Source organism: Eumetopias jubatus, unplaced genomic scaffold (genome assembly GCF_037043125.1).
Source record: "Eumetopias jubatus isolate StellerSeaLion01/CBP00866 unplaced genomic scaffold, mEumJub1_p1.0 scaffold_11, whole genome shotgun sequence".
NCBI lineage: Eukaryota > Metazoa > Chordata > Mammalia > Carnivora > Otariidae > Eumetopias > Eumetopias jubatus.
The window spans coordinates 3,687,247-3,710,062 of record NW_028274817.1 but is presented as its reverse complement, the minus strand read 5'-3'; the positions used below and the strand labels follow the sequence as shown (position 1 = coordinate 3,710,062).

General features: G+C 53.9%; 1 protein-coding gene across 1 annotated transcript; it reads right to left on the bottom strand.

Moving 5' to 3' along the window:
* Positions 1-597: 597 nt before the first annotated feature.
* IDS (iduronate 2-sulfatase) lies at positions 598-22,799 on the bottom strand. Its single transcript, XM_088028618.1, has 9 exons — positions 22,588-22,799; positions 22,001-22,137; positions 21,202-21,379; positions 18,362-18,450; positions 16,605-16,805; positions 14,901-15,071; positions 10,678-10,804; positions 8,624-8,797; positions 598-5,334 (listed from the first exon to the last, which is right to left on the bottom strand). Exons 1-9 carry the CDS (start codon positions 22,682-22,684, stop codon positions 4,862-4,864), a joined length of 1,647 nt encoding a protein of 548 aa, XP_087884744.1. The 5' UTR covers positions 22,685-22,799; the 3' UTR covers positions 598-4,861.
* Positions 22,800-22,816: the final 17 nt, after the last annotated feature.

Here is a 22,816-nt window from a genome sequence, read left to right as displayed (position 1 = left end):
TGGCTGGAGGAGCCTCACCCTGGCTACAGAGGGCAAGATTTCTCTGAATGATGGCAAGGGACCGGCCTCACTGATGCCTCCCGGGCAGGGTGGAGGAAGGAGGAGCAGAGGGAGAGGGAGAAGCAGACTGTGCTGGGTGCAGAGCTCGACCTGGGCTCCATCTCACGACCCCGGGATGATGACCTGAGCCAAAATCAAGAGTCGGACGCTCCACCGAGTGGGCCACCCAGGTGCGTCGCTAATGTTATTTTAGATCACAGAAGCAGGCTACAGGATTGGGTGTAATAGATTTCTTCCATGTAAAGACACAAATGTCCTTCTGTGTGCGTATGTATGTGGGCAGGAAAAGAGCAGGGAGAAATGCAAGAATGTCACAACGGCTGTATTCCGGAAGGGGCTCTTCCTCTCATCCTCACCATTTTCCACATCTTCCGCATTTTACAGAATGAGCATACGTGACTGAAAATGGGTGAAGAGACAGGGGTAGATGGAGTATAAAAGCAAACCACAAAAACAGCAAAGGAAAATGAGTATTTGTTCAATCTCCAGATCGGGAAGGGTCTCCATGTTTAACAGGGAAAAAAAGAATCAGACAGGAAAACAGCCATTTGTTTATTTTAAAAAGTGAAACCCATAACCAAAATTTAAAGGCAAATTCACATGACTGGAAATACAAACACCCAACAATTTTACAAAGAGAACAATGATCAAGGTCACTGAGAAGCAGAGAGTTACAAGGTCAAACAGGATACCACTTTCACCTCTTATCATTAGGGGTGGGGGCTTTTTGGTTTTATGGTTTTTATTATTTGTATGCTTGCCTTATTTTTAGTTTTACTACCCCAAGGTAGCAGAAGAGTGGGGAGAGTGGCCAAAGAGAGAAGCTTTTGACAATTTGGCACAGAGAGACAAGCCTAAGGGAGTAATTTGAAATACATAAAAATATTTTATTCGCAAAGTTGTTCATCACAGCGTTATTTACAATACCGAAAATTTGGAAATAAGCTGAATTTTCAATCATTGAGAGAAGGTTAATTATGAAAAGCTACACAATAAAATATATTACCATCAGTATAAAGCATCTTTGCAGAAATTTGTAGTAACCACATATAATATTTAGTGAGAAAAAGAAGAATATAAAACTATAAGATAAAACACATAAGACGACCACAGCAATGTAAAAAATTCATAGCCCAAAGAAGGCAAGATATTAAGTGACCATCTTGGGGCAAAATACTGATGCATTTTCTTGCCTTTAACTACATTTCTGTCTTCCAGTTTTTCTATAATTAACACTTTAACTTTGTGCTCAAAAAAAGATACCTTTTTTCCAAAGTGGCCACAGGACTCATGATAGCGATGTCCCTGTTCATTTCATGCCACGACACGGTCTAGAGTCACAAGAGTGCCAGCCTCGTGGAGATGGTGGGGACGGGGGAAGTGAGTGTGAAGAATGGTCATGAACGGAAGGGGAAGGGGACAAGCTAGGGCGGGCAGGGAGGCAGGGATCGGCAAAGGAGAGTCAGGGACCAGCGTGCACACTGGTCGGCCAAGGAAAGGGGCTTTGTGGAGCCAGGGAAGACTCTGACTGCTCAGCGAAGGTCTGTGTGGACCCCGTAGTAGGCACTGGCGGTGTTCGCAGAGGGTGGGGTCAAAAAGGGAGTTCAGGAAGACACGTGGATTCTTCAGGAGCAAGGGAGGAAAGAGGAGGGGAGGTAAGCTACGTGGGAAGGAGGTGAGAGGGCTGGTGATGGCGATGGCACTAGCACTGGGGGAGGAGAGCGCCGAGGGCCAGAGGGTGCTCCCCGTGCCGCGCTTCAACCAAACAGCCTTGGCGCGCCTCTGGACGAGCCTTTTTGCACGCAAACACAGGGTGGACAATCAGCCCCCAGGGGGAACTTGCCAGCCACTGGGTGGACCCGGCTTACGTTCAGAGTTAGTCTAGGGCAGTTCCGTTCCACTTTCTGCCACGATGGAAAGGTTCTAGATCTGTGCTCTCCAATAAGGCAGCCACTAACCGCGTCAGGCTGATGAGCACTTGAAATACGGCAAGCCTAACCGAGATTCTGCTTTGGAAACGTTTATTTCATTTTAATTCATTTAAACAGTCACGTGTGCCTAGTGGCCACTGGACAGCACACACTGAAGAGCGGTGATTCTCAAAGTCTGGTCTCGCGGGGAGCAGCGTAATTTGTAGGAAATGCACATTCTCAGGCCCCACCCTAGCCGCAATGACGCAGAAGCTCTGTGGGCGGGGCCCCGCACGCTGAATTGTAGCAAGCCTTCAGGTGGCTCTGACGCACCCCTCCTGTTTGTGAGCCACTGAAACAGGGCCACTCAAATTTTCTGGGCTCGCTAGTTCTGGTTTCATCTGAACTGTATGCAAGAAGCCCCGCTCGAGTGAAATGGGGCTTTCTACAAACCGTGAAGAAAACGTGCCCAGCTCAGGGGGAAGAGAAAGGCTGTGTGGAGCCACAGAGATGTGCTCACTCTGGGCCGAGTCAGGATAAGGAATGTGGTCAGCTCTGACGTGTGAAAACCAGAAAGTAGCTGTTCATCCCAACGTGTGCGGGAGACGTGCACAAAAGGAAAGAAAACTTGGATCTACGTTGGGTTCGGTGTCAAGAACAGTAACCACCCATAACCTGTGAGACGATATGGAAGAGCGTGCCACTGAACGGGAAACGCAGGCTTTGCTTCTAACAGGAGAGAGGTTGTAAAGGGAGGCCCAGAGAAACCAAAAGCAAAGGAGAGCTGAAGCACTCGGCCAGTGTCCTTGCATAGGAGAGAGGAGACAGAAGCACTTGCAGTAGAAACAGATCAACAGACAAAAGCGCCCCGTGTAGACCCAGCCCTGGCTGTGGCTTTGGTCACACGGGTGAATTACTGCCAGAAGGGCAGCCTCACCCCCGACCTAGCTGTCACTTCACTCTTCTCTGGCGCAGTTCAGCTTTCAACTTCAGCAAGGGCAGAACTGGGAGATTTTTGATACTACAACTGTGTTTCAAGAAATAAAGTGAGAAAAAATGATGGAGTGTACACACTGCAGCCAACAGGAGCAACAAACGGATGTGAAATAAAAGCCCGTGTTAAAACTTATCATTATAACTGGGGAGTAGGAGATAAAGCTAAATACACTGAAAATATGTCACGAGGAATTTACAGACTAGATTGTAAAAATCTTAGTGGAAGTGATGACAGCAATAAAGAGGATGAAGAAGGAGAAATAAAGGGCCCAGGGAACCCATCTACTAGTAAAGCTGAGGCTTCCAGAAGAAAGATGAGCCTCAGGATCGGGAGAGATGATTAGGGCCCTTCACTCTTCCAGCTAGAAACTGCTATTGCCAGGACACTAAGTCACTTAATCACTTCGAAGATTGCTGTGTTACCATATATACCTCTGCTGTAGGCTAACTAAAAAAAAAAAAAAAAAAAAAAAAACTGCCTGAAATTACTGATTTGAAGTCATCTTTTACTATAATATCTTGCCTTTTTTGTTACAATTTAATACACTTAAGTAACTTAACCTAATTTGCTGAAGAATTTTCTTTCACAAGCATTTACCTTTAAACACTGAAGCACTTGTAAAGAGAGAATTACTAGAAATTACTCACTTCGATACAGGACTACGTAAGATGTTTATTTAGAACGTGGTTGACTCCTCTGATGACTACTGATAACTGACCAGCTTCCCCGTGTTATAAATATGAGTTGTGACTACCCCATCCTTTCTAAGATGATGCAGGCTAAGCTTATTATAACCACCACCTGCCTTTCTGGTTACTTTCATATTTAGGGAATACAGAACTATGTTCTGGGGGATTAGAAATGACCTAATATTATATATACACCAAATGAAGTTTTCCCAATCCTCAAGATAATTCAGAATTTAATAAAATTGGTGTTGTCTTTAATCAGCAATTAGAAGTAGAGTATTTCCTGCCTCCTGGATAAATGGATACCTGCAACCAACCATTCCTGAAGAAGCAGAACACTAGCAGTTTTGAGTGACTCAATTCATGGATACAGTTATGCCTTTAAATGTTTTCCACTGTGAAAAACGGTGCCTTTCAGTAGGTGATCGTTGAGATCAAAGGTCATATTACTTGCTAACAAACTATTATTTGGGCCAGAAGTTCCTGAACATTTCTAACTGAACTTCCCAAATATCTCATGCCTCTAGTTTACTGAGCATTATTTATTATTTGATGCAGAAATTCCACATAATCACTTCATGCACATTTTATCTTCGGATTTTGAAAATTTGCAATCTTATTAACAAAAGTTGAAGACAAGACTTTAAGGCCTTAGCATCTAGCATTACTATTTAACTTCACATTTTACAAAACTGAAACCTGAAATATTGACATAATATTTTGAATATATTGGGCTAAATAATTATAAACAAAAGAACCAGGGACTTCATGTGAAACCTAATGTGACCAATGGCTACTTTTTGAAATGCACTAAATTCCAGAGATAATTACAGTATTTCTTGAGTACAGTGTTATGTGTGGTTATTATGGTCTCGATGGCTAAAAGCATGACAATTTTCAGTTGCTCCCTTTACGCTTATCCACTCAAAAAGCAAGCTGTGATTGTCCAAAAAAGGAAAAAATGGTTCGGCCTAGCCCCAGTCCGATTACCAAGTAGAAATTAATAAAGACTCTAATTAATAAAGAATCAAAAAGGTTAGGCTATTCCATAGTCTTAGGTGAAACTGTTGACGCACGCTTTGATTGCCTACCCCCCAGGCTGCTTCCAATATTACGGGTGATCACCGAGTGGCCAGCCGCAACTCGCCCTCTCCCCAGATGGAAGGGAGCAAGTGATACTCATCCCCCTCGCTAGTCGGCAGGAGTCAAGGCATCAGTGATCGGGGCAGGTCTCTGCCCTGGGAGTCATTGTACATGTTGTGATCCTGCAAAGGGTCAGAACCAACAAAATACAGTTCCCCTGCATGGACGTCAGAAAAGTTAGCCAGAAAGTCATGGGGATTGAAGCCAACCCACACAGTGTACCGATAGTCTATCGTGCGTATGGAATAGCCCATGACCTTTATATCTTTCAAGCTTGGCTTGTCAGAATTCCACTGGGGGGAATCTGCAGGCCGGGGGTACTGGCTATAGGCAATGGACTCACGGGGATTACCACGAAAGTACGGGTCCTCTTCCAGGTCCTGGAATCGGAAATGCTTCACAAGGCTCTGGCCTTCTCGGCACCGCTCGACATGAAATGAGGGAATGGGACAGCGAGGTGGCACCTGCAGTCCCGCAAGTCCCGAGAGCGTGGGGAAGAGAGAGAGAAGTTCCACGAGGTCCGTGACTTGCCGGCCTGAAACGGGAAGCAACCCAGCTGAAGAGACTACTTTACAGAAGCCTGCAGAGCTCACAGGATGAAGAAGGGAGCATGTCTGGGCTCCCTACGCTGTCTTTTGTTCTCTTGCATTTATTTTGGGCCCACGAGTTTAGGAACAACGCCAACTCGGCACCTCACCCCACAGGAGGATGCAAAACGAAGGTGCCCACAGCTGGTTGGCACTTGTAAAACTCTGTGACTTTTGGAACCACCTGTGTAATCACTGATTCAGGCAAGGATCACCAACAGAAGCCCTAACCATGGGTAAAAATCTGTTGGGGGACGGGATATTCGGAGCCTCAGGAGTACCACCCTGCAGATCACTCCCTCCTGGACGTCAGCACATGGCCCTTAGACTGTGGCAGACTACAAACAACATCGCGTTTACCATCTTAACTGTTCTGTAGTGTCCCGTTCAGGGGCATTGAAAACATCCACCCTGTTGTGCGGTCGTCCCCAAACTTCCGTATCCAGGACGCTTCTCACCTTGCGGAACTGTCATCTGTCCTCACCGAACACTCCCTTCCCATCTCCCCCTCCTCCCAGCCCGTGGCACCCACTACCCTACTTTCTTGTCTCTCTGAACTGGACTCGTCGCGGGACCTCGCCTAAGTGGAATCGCATGGTATTTGTCCCTTTAGGGCTGCTTCCTTCAATGACCACAATGTCCTCGAGGTTGCCCCATGTTGTAGCAGGTGTCAGAATGCCCCGCCTTTTTTTAAGGCTGAGCAACATGCCACTACACGGAGAGACCACACGTGGCTTCTCCATTCATCCGGCGATGGGCACGGGTTGCTTCCACCTTCTGGCTATTGTGAGGGATGCTCTGAACATTCTTCGCGTACAAGTTTTTGCTTGAATACCTATGTTTAATTCTGTGGGAGATCTACCTAGGGGTGGAATTGTGGAGTCACATGGTAACTCTACGTGTAACTCTGTGAGGAACCACCAAGCCGATTTCCACGGTGGCCGCACCATTTTACCTCCCTACCAGCAATGTGAGCGTTCCACTTTCTCCACGCCATGCCGGCGCTGTCGGTTTCTCTTTATTTTGAGAATGGGTATGAAACGACGTCTCACTGTGGTTGATCCATCTTTAAAAAAAGTCTGAATCCTGTACTTCATACCGATTCCTGTTACAACCGATCTGGGCTTTGAGCCATCATTCTGGCCTTTCTGGATCTTTAAGAGTTTGCTTTATACGGCCCAGTTTTATTTCCTACACATTTGGTAAGTAAAAGAGAAAGAAAGAAAAGTAAAGCAGCTTAAAAAAGACACTTTCTACACCGGCAAGACCTGGTTGACATGACCACCTTCATCAGGTGATCCAATCTGGCCCCACCAGCAATGGCGAAGGCCACCAGGAAGTGCCCCCGCCGTGACACAATGGGAGCACACAGCCTCACGTGTAGTGCACGTGTCAAAAAATGTTTACCCTGAATCTAGTCATGAGGAAGCAGTGAGACAAATCCAGACTGTGGGCTGTTGCAAAGACAGCTACGTGGAATGCTTGTAAGAGGATGAGGGCAGGGAGAAATGGGGGCCCAGATCACGTCAGGTCTTGTTGGCCATTAGAATGGGCTTTCCCTCAGTGAGGCGGGAGCACGGAGGGCTCCAGAACAGGGCTGCGACACCCCGACTCGGGGTTTGACAGGATCACTTTGGCTATCGTGAGGAGGAGGAAGAGCTCCAACGGGCCAAGGGCACAAGCAGGCGGACTTCAGGAGGCTGTTGCAGGAATCCAGCAGCGCACGTGGCAGGGTGATCCAAGGTGGCAGCAGGAGGCTGTGAGCAGCAGTACGGCCAGACTGAATGGAGAGCCACAGGCTTGCGGGCAGACTCCGTATCACGTGTGGAGGGAGGATGGGAGAGAGGCAGGGGTGAGGAGGAATCCACAATTTTTTGGCCTGAGTAAGCACGGCCATTCCCTCAGAGGGGAAAGAGGGTCAAAAGAAAGGCTTACAGTGAAAGGCCAGAAGCCCAGCTCGGGCTTGGACCAGGCTGTTTGAAATCCCAGCCCCAAGTTCAGAGAGGAGCTAGAGCCTCGAGATAAAATTGCGGAATAGACTGGGAACAGTGCAGGTACATGAATTTACCACTTGCTGAGCAGCTCCCCCAAGAAGTTTCAAAAAAACATTCTCAACCTGTCAGATTTCTCCAAGCAAACAGCGGGCTATACTCATGCCCTGATGGTTTCAGCTTGTTATCAGTGACTTCAAAGAAGACAGAGTACGCAGCACACAAAAATCAAATGTACAGAAGATAAAACTGGGCCATATGAAGCAAACTTGGAAACATCCAGAAAGGCCGGGATGATGGGCCAGAACAACAACAGGAAAAAAAAATAAAAAAATCAACGAAAATCAATATAAAGGACAAGATTTAGATGTTAAGTGGATTTAGATGGATTAAATGCAGAAGTCCAGAAAGGGGGCCACCTGGTTTTGCAGAGTTCATGGAAAAAGCACTCTAACTCATACACAACTCCTCTCTGGTGCCGAGCAGATCCACTCAGGAAAGAAGTGGCAAAGAACCTACACAGGTCGCCCCATGCGGCAGCAAGGGGTATCTTGTTCCAGGGACACTTCTGGAAACGTTTTCTTTGAACTGGAGCTTTGGGGAAAGGCAGAGACCAGGGTAACCGCGGGTCTATCGCTCCTGTGAAGGAATTGCAGGCCTGGGGGTTCCCACCTAGAGATGAGAGGTTATCAGTGTCGTTTGCAAGGCTGCGACGGACTGGCACGCGGAGGTCAAAGTAAAGGTGCCCGGCACTGCTGGGGAGGGCAGGGCAGACGCAGAGTCACCTGGCCGACTTCATAGGTCTAGTGGCTCGCTAGACTGCTGAGCTGCCAGTGTGGCAAACGCCCCCCTCATGAGGGGCTGCGTCCCGGCCCGAAGGGTGCGCGGGTAACGGAGTTCTGCTCGTCTGTCGGGGGGCAGGCTCCTGCCCTGGAGGAGCCTGCCGCCCCCTTCCTCTGAGCCTCGGAGCACACACGGTCATCTCAACCACGACAGTCCTCCTCACCCCGGGGATGCTGCCTACTCCTTCGTCCCGCCCCCTTCTCCAGGCTCCTCGGGGACCGGGGCCGTACGTGTTGGCTCTGGCCCTGCCACTCCTCCCGGACCCAGAGGTACCCAGGAATGCCAACCCTGGACAAGGAAGACGGGGCCGGGTAAGCCCCGGGCTATGAATCGGTGAGATGGTTTGCATATAAAGTAGAGGGAGTTTACTATCAGGCAATTATCACTTCGGCGTATTTTATACCTGGCTCCGCCAATTCCAAGACGGAATCGAAAGGGTCGATGTAAGGGAAAAGCTTCTCGCCTGCCTCTGGAAGCGGAGCTGTCCTCCCGGGAACGTAGAACATCAAGGGCACCCGAGTAGTGACGTCAAAATTGCTGTATTTGGCCCACTCTCCATGTTCACCTAGGGCCCACCCTGGTTCACCGAAAGCACAGAATAACAGAAAACAAATCATGACATCACAGCTCAGCTTGTTCATTCAAGATACCATTTCATTCCCTGGTGTAGAAACCAGAGGAAGCAAAAACTCATCACATCGAAGAAACTCCTCTGTAATTACCACAAACAAGGTGATCTTCCCCAAGTACTGCTTTATGACTTAGCCACCCAGGCGCCCCAATCACTCGCCTTTTAAAAAGGCCTCAGAGATACCTTGTTCAATGTTTAAGATATAGCACAGACCAGAGAAAACAGAACTTGATTCCAGACCCTTAACCTCCATGAAAAACACAACCCTCTTAACCCTGATTGAAAACCTTCCTTGCCAAAGACAGCTTGGCCACTCGAGCTGGAGATTTCTAACGCTGCTTCTAAGCACCCTTTTTGATATAAAAAATATAAAAGACAGAGATTGCACCTTGAGTATTTCATGTTACAAGACAACCAAAGCCACATAAAGCTGCCATATGCGGATTCGAGAGGCTTTTGTGGTTCGGAGGCAGGGAGTCTCAGGAGGGCCATTTGAGAAGAGCCATTTGTAATCAGTGCGGCGGCCTTAGAGCAAAGAGAGCTTCCGAGTGGGCCTTGCCTTCCTCCCGGGCACAGGGGATTGTGTTAGCGCCGGGACAGGAAACTGAGCACTGACAAGAGGGGTCAGGAGCGGATGGCAAACCATTAGGGAGAGAGCGAAACATTATGACACGTCCATATGTGACAAAAAAAACGTGGGCCTCTGCAAGGCTTAAGGTAGGGCCGTGAGAAATCACATGGAGAACCGTCCGTGACGTTGAGTGGAAAAAAGCAAACCAGGGAAGAAAAGAGTTGATAAGCACAATCGATCCTACCTATTACATACATTCACCCGCCCGCAACACACCACAACCACGTGTACGTGCACAACCGGAGGCTGGCCAACGGACCCCAGGTCTGTCAGCGCCAGGCCGGCCCCGGCAGGCGGGATAAAAGGGCAAGGGTGCTCCGGGCCCACATTATATGCTCTCTATGCTTATTTTTTTTTTATTTTTACAGCGACTACACGTTGGTACCGTCCCATTGCGTAGTTGACGATACTCAAGAACTGTTTTCCTGACTCTAAGTATGATAACGGTAGCATGGTCACATTTTCAAAGAGCTAAATTTTTTAGAGATACTGTTCAGAACCCTAAACAGCCCGGGATTTGCTTCAGAATAATTCGGGGGGCGGGGGAGGGGGGAGGACGAGCCAAGCAAGACCCCCGGGAGTGGGTAACTGGGGAGCAGAGTGACAGGGCCTGGGGGTTGCGGTTTATCCTCTATTCTTGGACACGTTAACATTTTTCAAGTTAAGAAGAACCTTTTTTAAAGAAATTGTTTCCATTTTCGGAAAACGTGGGGAACTGCCTGAAAAGACAGAAAGCATTTGCAAGCCCCAGGCTCTCGGCAGAAAGAGTATGGGGACTGGGGGTGGAGGCGTGAAGTCAGGCCCGAGGGCCTTGCTGGGCCGTGCCAAGATTGTTCTGGATCCTCCCAGGAAAAACTAAATAGTCCTCCAACCCTCTAGATTGGAAGCACGGGTTTCAAAGGGCTCCCCATACAAATGGGGGAGTTCCTGCTGAACTCACCCGGGAGAAAAGGGTCTACGAGGTCCCCACCCAAGCATCCGAGATGCTCCGTGGACCCAAAAGAGGCCCCACCTCGACGGAGAGGGGTCCCAGGACTAACGGGCCGTCGTTAAAGCACCTCAAGAGCCCAGACTTGGGGCACTGCCGACTGCCAAGGGAGAACATGCCTGTGTTTAAGGCGATCTAGAAAAGCACGTTCCCCGGAGAAGTCCAGGTGCTCTGAGTGACTCCCCCAGGGGACCGGGACATGCTTACCGTGATCGGAGACAAATGCAACGATGGTGCTGTTGGCCAGCTGGAAATCATCCAAAGCACTCAGAAGGTGGCCAACCTGCGTGTCCAAGTACGAAACGGAGGCAAAGTAGCTCTGGCGGATTTTCCGCTGCACATTAGAGGAGGAGAGTGAGTGTCACTTGAACCGCGCGCACAGAGCCGTGTCAACCTCTGCCGGTGCCCTTGACTCGCTCAGCCAAAACATAAAAGCCCACTTCCCCACCACCTGTGTCCCTGGGCCCACGTGCCCCTGGCAAAATCCAGGGTCCGCAGCAGATCCAAAAGGAAGGTTCTTTTCGAGGCAAATCAGGTTTCACCCTAGGGCACAGGTCACAGCAGACGGATGTGCCACTTACTGTCCCTTTCTGTCTCCTTCACCTATTCTCACGGGTCCCAGGAGGTGACCATGTAAACTAAAACGCACCCCTCCCCTCCCCCCCAGCCCCATTACGCCAAGCTCTGCTGAGGGTGGCACCAGAGACCCAACGAAGCTCTATTCCTTCCCCCGACAACCGGAAACCGGGGGGCTTAGAGCGAGAGACGGCTCCTGAGATGCAGGGGTCGGCAGAGCCACGCTCTCCCCCAGGGCTCTGATGGAGGGGCTCGTCTGGTGCGGCTGCTGCTGGTGGCTGGCAGCCTTGGTGTTCCTGGGCTTGTGGCCGCATCACCCCAGTCTCCCTCCATCCCCCCATGGCCCTTCTTCCCGGGTGTGTCTCTCTCCTCTTCTTACGGGGACCCCCGTCCTACTAACTCGAGTACGGCCTCATCTTACATGATGACACCCGCGACGACCCCGGTTCCAAGCGAGGCCCCATTCTGAGGGGGTCAGGACTTTTAAGTTTTCGAGGAACACAACTGAGCCTACAACAATGGCCATGGGGGGGCCTTTCCTCTGACTACCTTCTAACCCGGCAGGCCGGCAACTGCTTGTCCTCACGGACTGTGGCTGGCACGTTGAGGCTCCCGTCTAACAACCTCCCGGCAGGCAGGCAGAAGAGCGGTGGAGGGACGCAGGCTGGAGGCCAGGGGAGGCACTGAGGCGACTCCAGGCGAGCTGACGCAATCTGGGCTTCACGGGAGTGAGTCTGACAACAGCCCAGAGCCCCCCCGCCAGGGGATGAGTGGCACTAGATCAGCGATGGGCACGTAGGAGGGGCCTGACGGACACTTGCCGCATGAACAAATCGAACCCAGGCCGACTGCAGGGGTCACGGAAGACACGACAGAGCCAGAGGGCGGTACGGATGTGAAGGGAATGCAGGGAGATCCGGTAGGAGTGCGGGGAGCCGGCGGGGAGCCGGCGGGGAGCCGGCGGGGAGCCGCGGGGAGGGCGATGAGGTCTCCCAGGCCGACTCCAGGTTTCTTGCTCAGCCGGTGGCACCATTCAATGGCACGGGGCGCACAAGAAGCGGACGAGGGGGAGGAAGGAGGCGAGGAAGAGCAGGAGCGGTGGCGTGGCCCCACGGGTCCTCGGAAGCCCAGGTCCCCACGGGCAACTGCGTGGCAATGACCCTCACGGGCAAGTGGACAGACATGTCTGGAATCAGGAGCAAGACCGGGATAGGAGGAGAGAGGGGGCAGGAAGGTTCCGGTGGGGGCCCTGGGGCTGACCCAGCAGAGCAGCAGACACAGACAGGGGAGGGGGGGGCAGCGGGGGCCCAGGAGGACCAGCGAGGGGGCCAAGGAGGAGTGGCACCAGCCAACGGTGAGAAAGCAGCAGGGGCTTCGGGAAGGTTAGGCCCCACAAGGATGAGTTTCGTTCGCCGAGGCCGGTACCGACCTCGGTAAGAGCGCTGAGTGGGCTGGGGAGGCAGGAGGCCGGGCGGAAGCGAATGAAGAATGAACGGACACTAAGGCCACCTTCCCCTCCTTCTCCCTCGAAGGGCACGTTGAGGGCATGGTGGCATCTGCTGAGAGATGGTGAGGAGAGGTGTAAAGGACAGGAGGTGAGCAGCCACACGGGGCAAGAGAGTCCCGAGCAGAGAGCCCTCGTGGGTGGGCTGCTGGGGCTGGAGGCTGGGCCCGTGTGTCTCCACCTCAGGACTGCACGGGTGCAGCCCAGCAGCCTCAGGACTTGGGCTTGAGAGCAGGGCGGCGGCTGGACTGTCCTGGGATCGGGGCACAAGTGTACCGAGGGGCTGGCGAGAACAGTAAGCCACCTGCCCAGGAGCACAGCCCAGGGGGAGAGGAGAACCCTCTCTCCTGTTTGGGAGCCCCACTCCCAATCCCCAGGAGGCGTGTGGGGAACAAGCACGTGGAGTGAAGGAGCTGTGAGAAGAAGAGACTGTGGTCAGGGGCGGTGACCAAGGAGGGGCCCGCCTGGGAGGTGGCACACCCCCGAGGGTGGGCCCTCAGGTCCCTCCGTCCCGTGGAGCAGAGCCAGGGAGCTGGAGGCGGAAGAGGGCAGAACTGAGAGGCTCAAGGCTGCAGGGAGATGCGGCCTGGGCGCAGGCACCCCAAGCTGCCGGAGGGCAGTGAGCGGGGCCAAAGTTCAAGGTGAATGCGGGGCGGGGAGCAGCATGCAAGCACACCAGGGAGGTCCTCTGGGCGGCGACAGCCCCCGTGGGCAGGGGTGGGGGCGGGGAGGAGGGCACCTGAAGGAGCCCTCAGTCGCGGCCGGCACCATCCTAGATGCTTTCGCAGGTGCGCTATGCTCCCAGCCGGAAACCTTCCTCCGCCTGGTTTGCGTTTTACAGATAAGGAAACAGGCTCAGAGAGACAAAGGGACTTGCCAGGGGCCATGCAGCTGGTATGGGGGAGAACGGGAGGGAGTTCGAGCCCAGGCTGCTAAGAACCCCGACAAGACCAAGCACGAGGCTCTAGCATTCCGCGTCTCCAGTGGGGAATTCGGACCCCCGCCCCCCATGGCACCAACTCCGTGAGCTGGGGCAAGTCACCACACCTCCCTGCCTGTGGTTTCCCCACCTGGACGACAGGGACGGCATGTACCTCACCGGGTTTCCGCGGGGACCAGAGGAGATGACACACAGAAGACACTAAGCACCCTCCCTGGGACACAGTCCATTTTAAAGGGACATTTTAAGTGACCAGCACTCACAAGGCAAGGCATCTGGGTGCAGGCTCGGAGATGCCATCCGAGCAACCTCCTCTCAGAAAACCCCCATGACGGGAAGTCAGGGACAGAGCCACGTGATGAAGCCGCTCCTCTCCCAACTCTCACCGCTGCCAGGTGAACCTTGGGAGTCCCGCGGACACGAGGGGTGCACACCCCTCACCTCCCAAACCCTCAATGTCCAAACAGCTCTGAATAGCAAGAGACGTCTGGATGTTCTGTTTTGTTCTGAACCGCACCCTATGGCAGTATCTGCAGGCTTCGGCGTGCATCCGAATTGCCAGGGGTGCTTTTGCCAATGCCAGTTCTCAGGCCCCTCCTCCAGTTCCCAATCCCCCAAGTCTGAGTTGGGCCAGGATGCTGTACTTCCAACAAGCCCTCATAGGGATTCCGATGCAGGCGGTCCAGGAAGCACCCTCTAAAGCCACTGCCCTCTACCTTCCACTGCAGGCTGCCTATGGAATATTCCAGAAAGAGCACCGGTCGGCATGTTTTCTGCACTCCAGGGAGAGGGTGACTGCTGAGTCAGCTGAGGAGTCTAGCTCTGTGGCTACTCCGCCTCCACACAATGGCACAGGGACATCAGCTGTTGCAGCTGGATGGCACTGGCCACGTCGGCGCCCTGGCTCCCCTCCGTGTCAAGGCCCTACCCAGCACACCACCACCTGAGAGTGACAGGTGCCTACGTAGGCCTTCCCACAGAGGGGCCGTGCAAGTGCCAGCAAACTGAACATTCTGGGCTGCACAGTAGCCACCCGCCACTCTACAGCTGATGAACTGTCACGTGGATTCCACAGCACCCTCCGTGAGTCAGTGAGTGGGTCATCCGGACCTCCTCCCTACCCCAGTGCCCATATTCAGTCAGTCACCCAATCTCCAGATGTACTCTCCCCCCCGCCGCCCCCCGCCCCCCGCCGCCTCTCTACAAGCGGAGACCAGGCTTGGCAGACGATATCCACCTCGTACTTCCCATATCCTAAATTCCTCTAGACCACGCCCAGCCCCAGCGCCTCAGAAGACACCTAGCACAGAGAAGATTCTGAGTAAGACACGATGGCTGCGGCGGGGGGTCACCGAAGACATCAGGCCATCCCCGAGAGCCCAGCAATTCCCCCAAGTATGTCCCTGGTACCTGAAAATCCACAGGAATTGGGCCATAGGGCACACTGAGGTTCAAGGCCTGGACGTCCTCCCGCTGCCTGATGTCCATCCAGGGGTTGTAGGCCACGGAAGGGAGGCCAGCAGGGACCTGGGGGTCAGGAGCCAGGGTCATGTTCTCCAAGGGATACAGCTTCTGAAACTCCTTGGGGGAAAAGCACACAAAGACACCGGGTTGTCGTTCTTTCAGCAAAGGCACAAGGCTGGGACTCGCTGGGTCTCTCTATTGCCTTCTCTCTAAGCCCGGGACGTGTTTGCACGGTGACTCACTGACACTCCCCAGGTACTTTGCCCTCCCTGAAGGTCAGGCCTGAGGTCACTGTCACACGATGCCCACGGTAATGAAACCATGCCGCTCGTTTCCTATGAACCCAGCAGCAACAGCTCTTTCTGCATCCAAACCAACGTCCTCCTATTCCTGGCCCCACTTCCTACTTCCCCTCCAGCTGTAAAAGGGCTAGGGGGGGTTTCCAGTTCCCAAAACCTCCCTCAGGCTTGGAAACTCCTCAGGAGTGCTCACAGAACTTGGCACAGTCCTACCTGCGGCTACCAAACGCAATCAGCACAGGGCAAAGCCACATGAGCAAAGCCCGGGGAAAACCAGGCACAAGCTTCCAGAATCCTCTCCCAGTGAAGTCATACAGGATGGGCTTAATTCCCCCAGCAATGAGCTGTGTGACGTGCGTGAGATGCTGTCGCCATGGAGGCCCATGATAGCCTCAGCACGCGGGCTGTTTACTGGGGCTGCCCGCCCAGGCCCCCCTCTCCCTGCACCTGTCGACGCCACAGACTTTAGGTGGGAGAGCAGGGGTGTGCGTAAACAGTGTGGGCACAGGGAGCCACTCCTCGCTTGGGGAGCGGTGCGGACTCTCCCAGGGTCCAGGTGCCCAGGGGCCGGCCAAAGGCCAACCTCGCAAGCAGGCCTTGCTAAGGGGACCAGCTAGGCCGGCTAGGTGAGCTCCTGTCTGCCCAGGAGGCAGAAGTGAGTCTCCCTCTGTCAAAGCGGGGACAGATCCGGCCAGGAAGGTGAGATCCCCTGGGCCAAGCGCCGCATCAGAGAGCACGCCTTTGGCTTTCCACTCCCATCACAAAGGAGAGGCATTCTTTACAAAGTCAAAAGAACGCGCCGCTCAGGCCCAGGGAAGACGCAACAGGGAAGAACTGAAAAAGACCTTGAGAAAAGAAGAGACTATACACTCCAAAGGATGGGCAGGCAAGCACAGCTCAGGCTGCAACAAGCAACGCAGCACCATATGTGGAAGGGGTCTCCCGTGCCAGGCTCAGGGGGATGCCAATTACCGAAGAGGGCTTCGCGGCCCCTGGAATCGTGCCCCATGGACTGTGCCTCACCACGGGCATCGGCGGCCAGCTCCGACCTCTCCATGTCGATGTTACCGTCCAACCCAACACATGCTCCCCGAGTTCAAGGAAAAGAAATAAAACCCTCCGGTGGGGAGGGAGGAAGCCGAGCATTTCCAACAAGATGCCTACATGCCCTAAGCCTACTTCTTAGCCTTGACCTCTGAATCCCGTCCTCAAGCCCCTAAGCACAACAGCGCCATCGGGCACCCCCGGTGACCAGGGACGGCAGGAAGCGGCCCCGCTACACCAACCCCTCCTTCGGCAAATGACACAGCTGTCACAGAGGTGTGGGGTCAGCCGTCAGGCAGCTCTTCACCTTGGGGTATCTGAAAGGGATGTGCGGCTTATGATACCCAACAGCCAGGAAGAAAGGGCGGGCCGACGTTTTCGTCTTCTCCAACAAGCGGACGGCTTGCTCGGTGCTCTGTTGGTCAGGCAAGGTGCCCTCTGGCACATCCGCCACATCCACAGGGCAAAGCAGGTTGGCATGGAGTTCTCCGTCCGGCCCCCTACATGTCTTTCAAGGCAAAACAGATCAAGTCAGCTCTTGTAGGGGCAAGAAAGAGAAGTCACGAAGGTTGGTGTGCACGCACAGTGGATTCAGCGTTCACAGCAGCTGCCCTCTAAGTCCGCCTCATGCACCCTGGCCGGGCGCACACGAAGGAGAACTGAAACAGAGAAGCCTCTCTTGCCCAGGCGGGGGCCAGAAATCCACCAGCCCTCGGCTTCTTGCTGTTAATCTTCTGTCTCCAGGTCATAATTAATTAAAGGAAACCCATGGAAACTCATGATCAAAACAAATCTGCCTCCAGCTCAGTAATTGAAAAAGAAAGCCAATTAAAAAATGGGCAAAGGACTTGAATAGATGTCTCTCCAGACAAGACAGATAAGTGGCCAACGAGCACATGTCAAGATGCTTCGTGTCATTACTCATCATAGAAATGCCAGTCAAAACCACAGTGAGGTACCGCCCCACACGTGCTAGGAGGGCTAGAAATTTTAGAACTGGACAAGTGTTGGCGAGGACAGGAAGAGACGGGAACCCTCATCCCTAGCCACTGGGGGTGTGCAACAGGGCAGCTGCTGTGGAAAACACGCCGGCGGTTCCTCAAACAGTTAAGAGTGTCTTTACACAACCCAGCAATTGCACACCTAGGGAGACACCAGGAAAAATGAAAACCCAAGTCCACACAAACACTTGACCTAGCAATTCTACCCAAGAGAACAGAAACCTTAAGCCACACAGAAACGTGTCTGTGAACGTTTGTAACAGTAGCGTGGGGAGTAGCCACAGAGTGGAACCAACCCAAACGTCCATCAACTGGTGAACGGATAAATAAAATGTGTTCCACCCACACAACAGAATACTATTTGGCCATAAAGAGTAACAAAGTTTTGGGGCACCTGGCTGGCTTGGTCAGTAGAGCATGCAACTCTTGATCTCAAGGTTGGGTTTTTCTTTGCAAGATTTTATTTATTTATTTGACAGAGAGAGAGACACCGCCAGAGAGGGAACACAAGCGGGGGGAGCAGGAGAAGGAGAGGGAGAAGCAGGCTTCCCGCCGAGCAGGGAGCCCGATGCGGGGCTCGATCCCAGGACTCCGGGACCGTGACCTGAGCCGCAGGCAGACGCTTAACGACTGAGCCACCCAGGTGCCCACGTCTGGGCGTTTGAGCCTCCCTGTGGCTGTAGAGGTTACTGAATAAAAATCTTTGAAAATAAAGGAATGAAGTTCTGGGGCGCCTGGGTGGCTCAGTCGGTGAAGCGTCTGCCTTGGGCTCAGGTCATGACCCCGGGGTCCTGGGATGGAGCCCCACATCAGGCCCCCCTGCCTCTCCCTCTCCCTGCCGCTTCCCCCTACTTGTGCTGTCTGCCAAACACAGAAATGAAACCTTATTTAAAAAAGATTGTAACACCTGTCTCTGTCAAGTCATGATCACAGACAAAACCCACAAACTTCGCTGTACAACCAGCTTGAAAGAGCGTGAGGTATACGCGACAGTGAAGCGTAATCCTGCTACACAGGAAAAAAGCAGTTCCTCTTCAGAACAGTACCCTTTTCACATCCTTACCTTGGCGTTTTCGTACTTTTCAGAGGAGGGATGGTAAGGTGGAAGAGACCAGCTATACGGAGAGTCATCACTATAATTGGAAGATATTCCTTAAGGGGGGGGGGGGAAGAAAGTCATTAAATACAACCTGAAGCGTCCCTCAATGCCCTCCCCACTCCAAATCAGAACTTGGTGAGCAGCTACGGAAGCACCATCTCCCTCCTTTGGGACTTCTTCCTCATCTACGAAATCAAGAGCTTAGGCAGATGATGAGAAGTCCCCATTAAAGCCCACTCTCTAGGTTTCTATTTGAGTACTAGGCATCTGACCCCCCGGTCCCTTAAGCCCCGGCGATTCATGCGAGGCTCTGAGGAAGAAACCCACCACGGTAGGATCGGCCGGCCTGCTACAGCAACGCGGCCCTACAGAGCCCCTGCTGGAGCCTCTCCCCGACCCTACAAAGAGGCAGCAGCACCACCGTGGGCCAGGGGCGGAAGGGGAGGCTCAGGGAAGGTCAGTGCCTAGACTGATACCAAACCGCGTGTCAGATAAGCGAGCTGGCACTCAAACCCAGGCCTTAGGACCCCAGGTTCAGGGCTCATCCAGGAAGCAGAAACCCGGCCCTAAGTGCAGCAGTTTGTAGTCGATTTGGGAAGAGAAAAGAACGGTGAAACTACAGAAGGCTGGCCAGCCATCTAGAGAGCAGAGGTGCCGCGTGAGTGGGGGAGCCACAGAGGCGATGGGTCAGCGGGGGCCAAGTGAGGAGTCGGTGAGGCTTGTGTGGGATCTGAGGGGAAGCGCCGCCTAGGGGGATGAGACGGGGGGACCAGAGAGGGTGGTGCAGGTAGAAAGAACCACAGGAGAAAGAGCGTCCCCGGCATCGGGACCGTCAGGCTCCAACAGGCAGCACCAGGCGAGGCGGGACCGGAGGGCCCGGGGGCAGTGGGTGGAGGGCTTAGCAACACAGCAAGCCCAGTGGCAAGAGCAGAGCGGGCCAACAGAGCCGGGGTCAAATCTCAGCACCGCTCCGTGTCCCCCGCGCAACCTCGGGCAAGCTCCTTGACTTCCGTAAGCCTCAAGTTCCTCCCCAGGCAACGACGCTGATGCTAAACCCCCCCCCCCCAGCCGGCTGCTGAGGAGAGGCCTGTGGGAGCGGCCAGCGCCGGAACTGGCACGTCCCCGGCCGTCTACGGACGGCAGCTGCTGTCCTCCTGGAACAGGTCCCTGCCTCGCAGGCAAGGTCGTGAGAACAGAGACCCAGCCGAAAAGCAGGTTGCCACAAGGACTGCAGGCTAAGCTCTCGTTCTCTGGGTAAGACATGCCGCTTACAGCCCGACCCCACAATCTAATGATCAGCCCCACTCGGGCCTTCCTCAGCCTCCCTTCCTGAAGCACGGCCTTCCCTCTGCCCTACCTCCGCTTCTCCCCAAACTTGTCTCTCCCCTCCTGCCGTGCTCAGTCAGGCAAGGCCTTGTCAGGCTGTAAGTGCCAACTGCAGAAAGTGCTGATGGTGGGCTTTTGGGGACACATGATTCCTCATAGGAACACTTTCCGAAACCGGGCCCCACTTCGCCCAGCCAAATGCCATCCTCAGCCCGGACTGGCCAGCTGGGTTCCCGAAGGCTGCTGAGCCTGCCGATGTCACCGGTGAGCAAAGGCAAAGCTGCCGAAAACGCTCAAGTCATCGTCCTTAGCAACAAGCGCTACTGTCGTATAAAGTGGGCTTTCAACCCACTTTCACACCCTCGAACTGCTGGAACTGGGGCGCTACCTGGGAGGTAATCCAAGCAGCTATGACTCGTCTGCCAGGGAAGGAATCTAAGGCTGAGAGAGGAAGAACGATTTGCCCAAGGTCAAGCGCACAGCTAAGAAGTGGCAGAGCTGGGACTGGAACCCGAGAGCCTGGATCCCTGGTGCCACTGTCCATCAGTGCCCTCTACAGAGACGTTCATCCCAGCAGTACGTGTGACAATGGAGACCTGAAATCAACTTGAGACTGAGGTACAGTGGATTTGTCCATGAGACGACTGTGCTGTTGTTAAAAAATGACATGCATGAAGGGCAGCCATACGGGGAGAAGTCTGTGTAAGACGTTCACAACATAAAACTCTATACACGGGAAAATCTCAAATCAGAAAAAGAATACGCCTGGAATGAGGGAACATCAAACTTCAGCCCTCCTCAGTGTGGTGCAATTACACGTAATTCATACCCTTTAGTTTATACTCTCCTCCCCAACTTCCCCCCAACTTTTTGTCAAATAACCCTGCATTACTTCAACAGGTTTTTAAAAAAGTTTTAAAGTTTGTGTTTCGTCATTCTCATGTTGGCCTTAAAAAGAGCCAGTTTCTCAGGCCGTGTTGGAAGTCGGCCCTGGTGGCGCCTGGCTCCCCCTTCGGGCCCTGGGCGCCCGCTGACACTCCTCTTGCTGACCTAACTCAGAGAGGATGGGCGGCCACGCCCAAGTGCGGGCCTCTTCACTGGCAAATCCTCGTAGCCGCCCTGCTCTCCCTGTACTGACAGGGATCCGGGGCCACAGAGGGTCAGTCAGGTCAGAGCCGGGGATGCCACTCTGCCACCTCCCCAGCCGGTGCCCCTCCTTCCGGCCGAGAAGCCAAAGGAACCAAACAGCACCACGACTAGTTGCCGAGAGGAAAAAGTTCCTACTACCCTTTTTCGCTTTCGGTGAGAGCATGAAGCTAAGGTGAGAAGTAGTAGTTGGTACAGAGACAGCAGGGACTAAGGAGGTGTCCACCCAGCCCAAACAGGCCTCTGCAAAGACAGCCCCAGCCCCCAGACGGGGATTCCAGCCCTTGGGCACAAAACACAAAAGAACCCAGACCCTGGACGGCCCACAGTACCGGGGTGAAAGACCTTTCCAACCGACATGGTCACGTAGCCATTCTCCTTGAAGTACTGGGGGATGGTAGAGAAGTTTCCGGCGTGTACTCTCCAGTAGGAATGGAAGTCATACAGGCGGGTGGTGTCTGGTCTCCTCCCCGTGAGGAAGGACACACGGCTCGGGGCGCACACTGCTTGCTGTTAGGGAGCAGAAGCAGAGGGAAACGTCCTCAGAGGCAAACAGAGGCTGGATGCTAAAAGGTAACCAGGCAACCTCAAGAGTCCTCGGCAAAACAGCTTGGCAGCTGAGTCATGCAGATCAAAGCCAACCACTGGGATAAGGGCCTCACTCAGGCACCAGGAACAAGTCTTCCCACAAAGAGGCAGGAGAGGACTCAGCCCCTCAGACAAGCAGATGTTTGTGTCCTGTGTGATGGTATCCCACAGGTGCACTGAAGCAAGGGTCTTAAAGGCTGCCCCGTGAGGGCCGCCATGGCAAGCCGCAGGGTGCTGGCCCAAGGTCGGTTCGCAGAGCTGAGAGTGCCATTCTGCAACACCCCTTCCTTCTCAGCACCAGGCAATCCCCTCTGGGGAAGAATGCTGGGCAGGACCATCCCGAGCGTGTTAGGGTCAAGGGACAACCTCCGCCCAAGCTTGAAGGCACAAGCTTCCTTGCCCGAACACAACCAGGTTCTCTCTACCACCATTTTCCAGAGATGCCTGGCCCAGTCGGTGCCATCTGACCATAGCTGAAAGGACCCCATCCCCCCAACCCACTGCACAAGGCACACACCCACACCTAGAGGTCCCCAGACATACCTGGGCAAAGGCATTCTGGAAGAGGAGGCTGTGGGATGCCAGCTGGTCGATGTTTGGGGACCTTACGAGCTTGTCCCCGTAACAGCCCAGGGAAGGGCGCAGGTCATCCACGATGATCAGAAGGACGTTCAGAGGAGCTGTATGGGAGGGAGGAGATTCAGGGAGACCACCTCCACTGACAATGAACCCCCAGCCCCGGCTGGTGCTCGGGTACTGAGTGGCCCTAGGCTGGCCCCTGCACCCTGGACAGCCCCGCCAACCAAGCCAGGGAGAGGGAGACGAGGGTTGTGCCTCAGGGAGGGTGGGAGTGGGAGCACGGAAGAAGCCCCAGTCCTGGGTGGCAGAATTAGGCTCTGAGCATGGCCTCAAGCCTGGATGGGGGGGGAGGGAGGGAAGGACAGAGGAAAGGAAAGAAGAATTTAGGGAGGCAGAGAAGGATGGGGGGGAAGAAAAGATCGTGGGAGGGAGGAAAGGAAGGATGGGTGTTATAGGGAATAGTAGATGGGACAGAGACCGGAAGTTAAGGATGGACGTAGGCAGAGAAGGAGGTAGGGAGCCCGCAATCTGAGCGAGGGCTAGGGCTGCACCTGTGGTCCAGCTGCCAGGCGCCGCAGACTCAAGGGAGGCGCCGACCGCGGCCAGGACTAAGCCAAGCCAAAGCAGGCACCAGCCGACCAGCAGCATTTCTGCCCCGGCGCGGCCACTCCGGGGCGACGGTGACAGGCTGCGGCGGACCGGCCGCCCGCAGGCCCTACGTCGCCGACGCCGACGCCGACGCCGCCTGCGCGAAGCGGCCGCGGCGGGGCCCACGGGCCC

Excerpts from the sequence above, each read along its gene's own strand:
- IDS (XM_088028618.1), bottom strand. The coding sequence starts at position 22,684 with ATGCTGCTGGTCGGCTGGTGCCTGCTTTGGCTTGGCTTAGTCCTGGCC. Across the intron at positions 18,451-21,201 it reads TGGAAAGGTCTTTCACCCCG|GAATATCTTCCAATTATAGT; the intron begins GTACTGTGGGCC and ends CCCCCCCTTAAG. Across the intron at positions 5,335-8,623 it reads CTTGGAATTGGCGGAGCCAG|GCCGGCAAGTCACGGACCTC; the intron begins GTATAAAATACG and ends TTCCCGTTTCAG.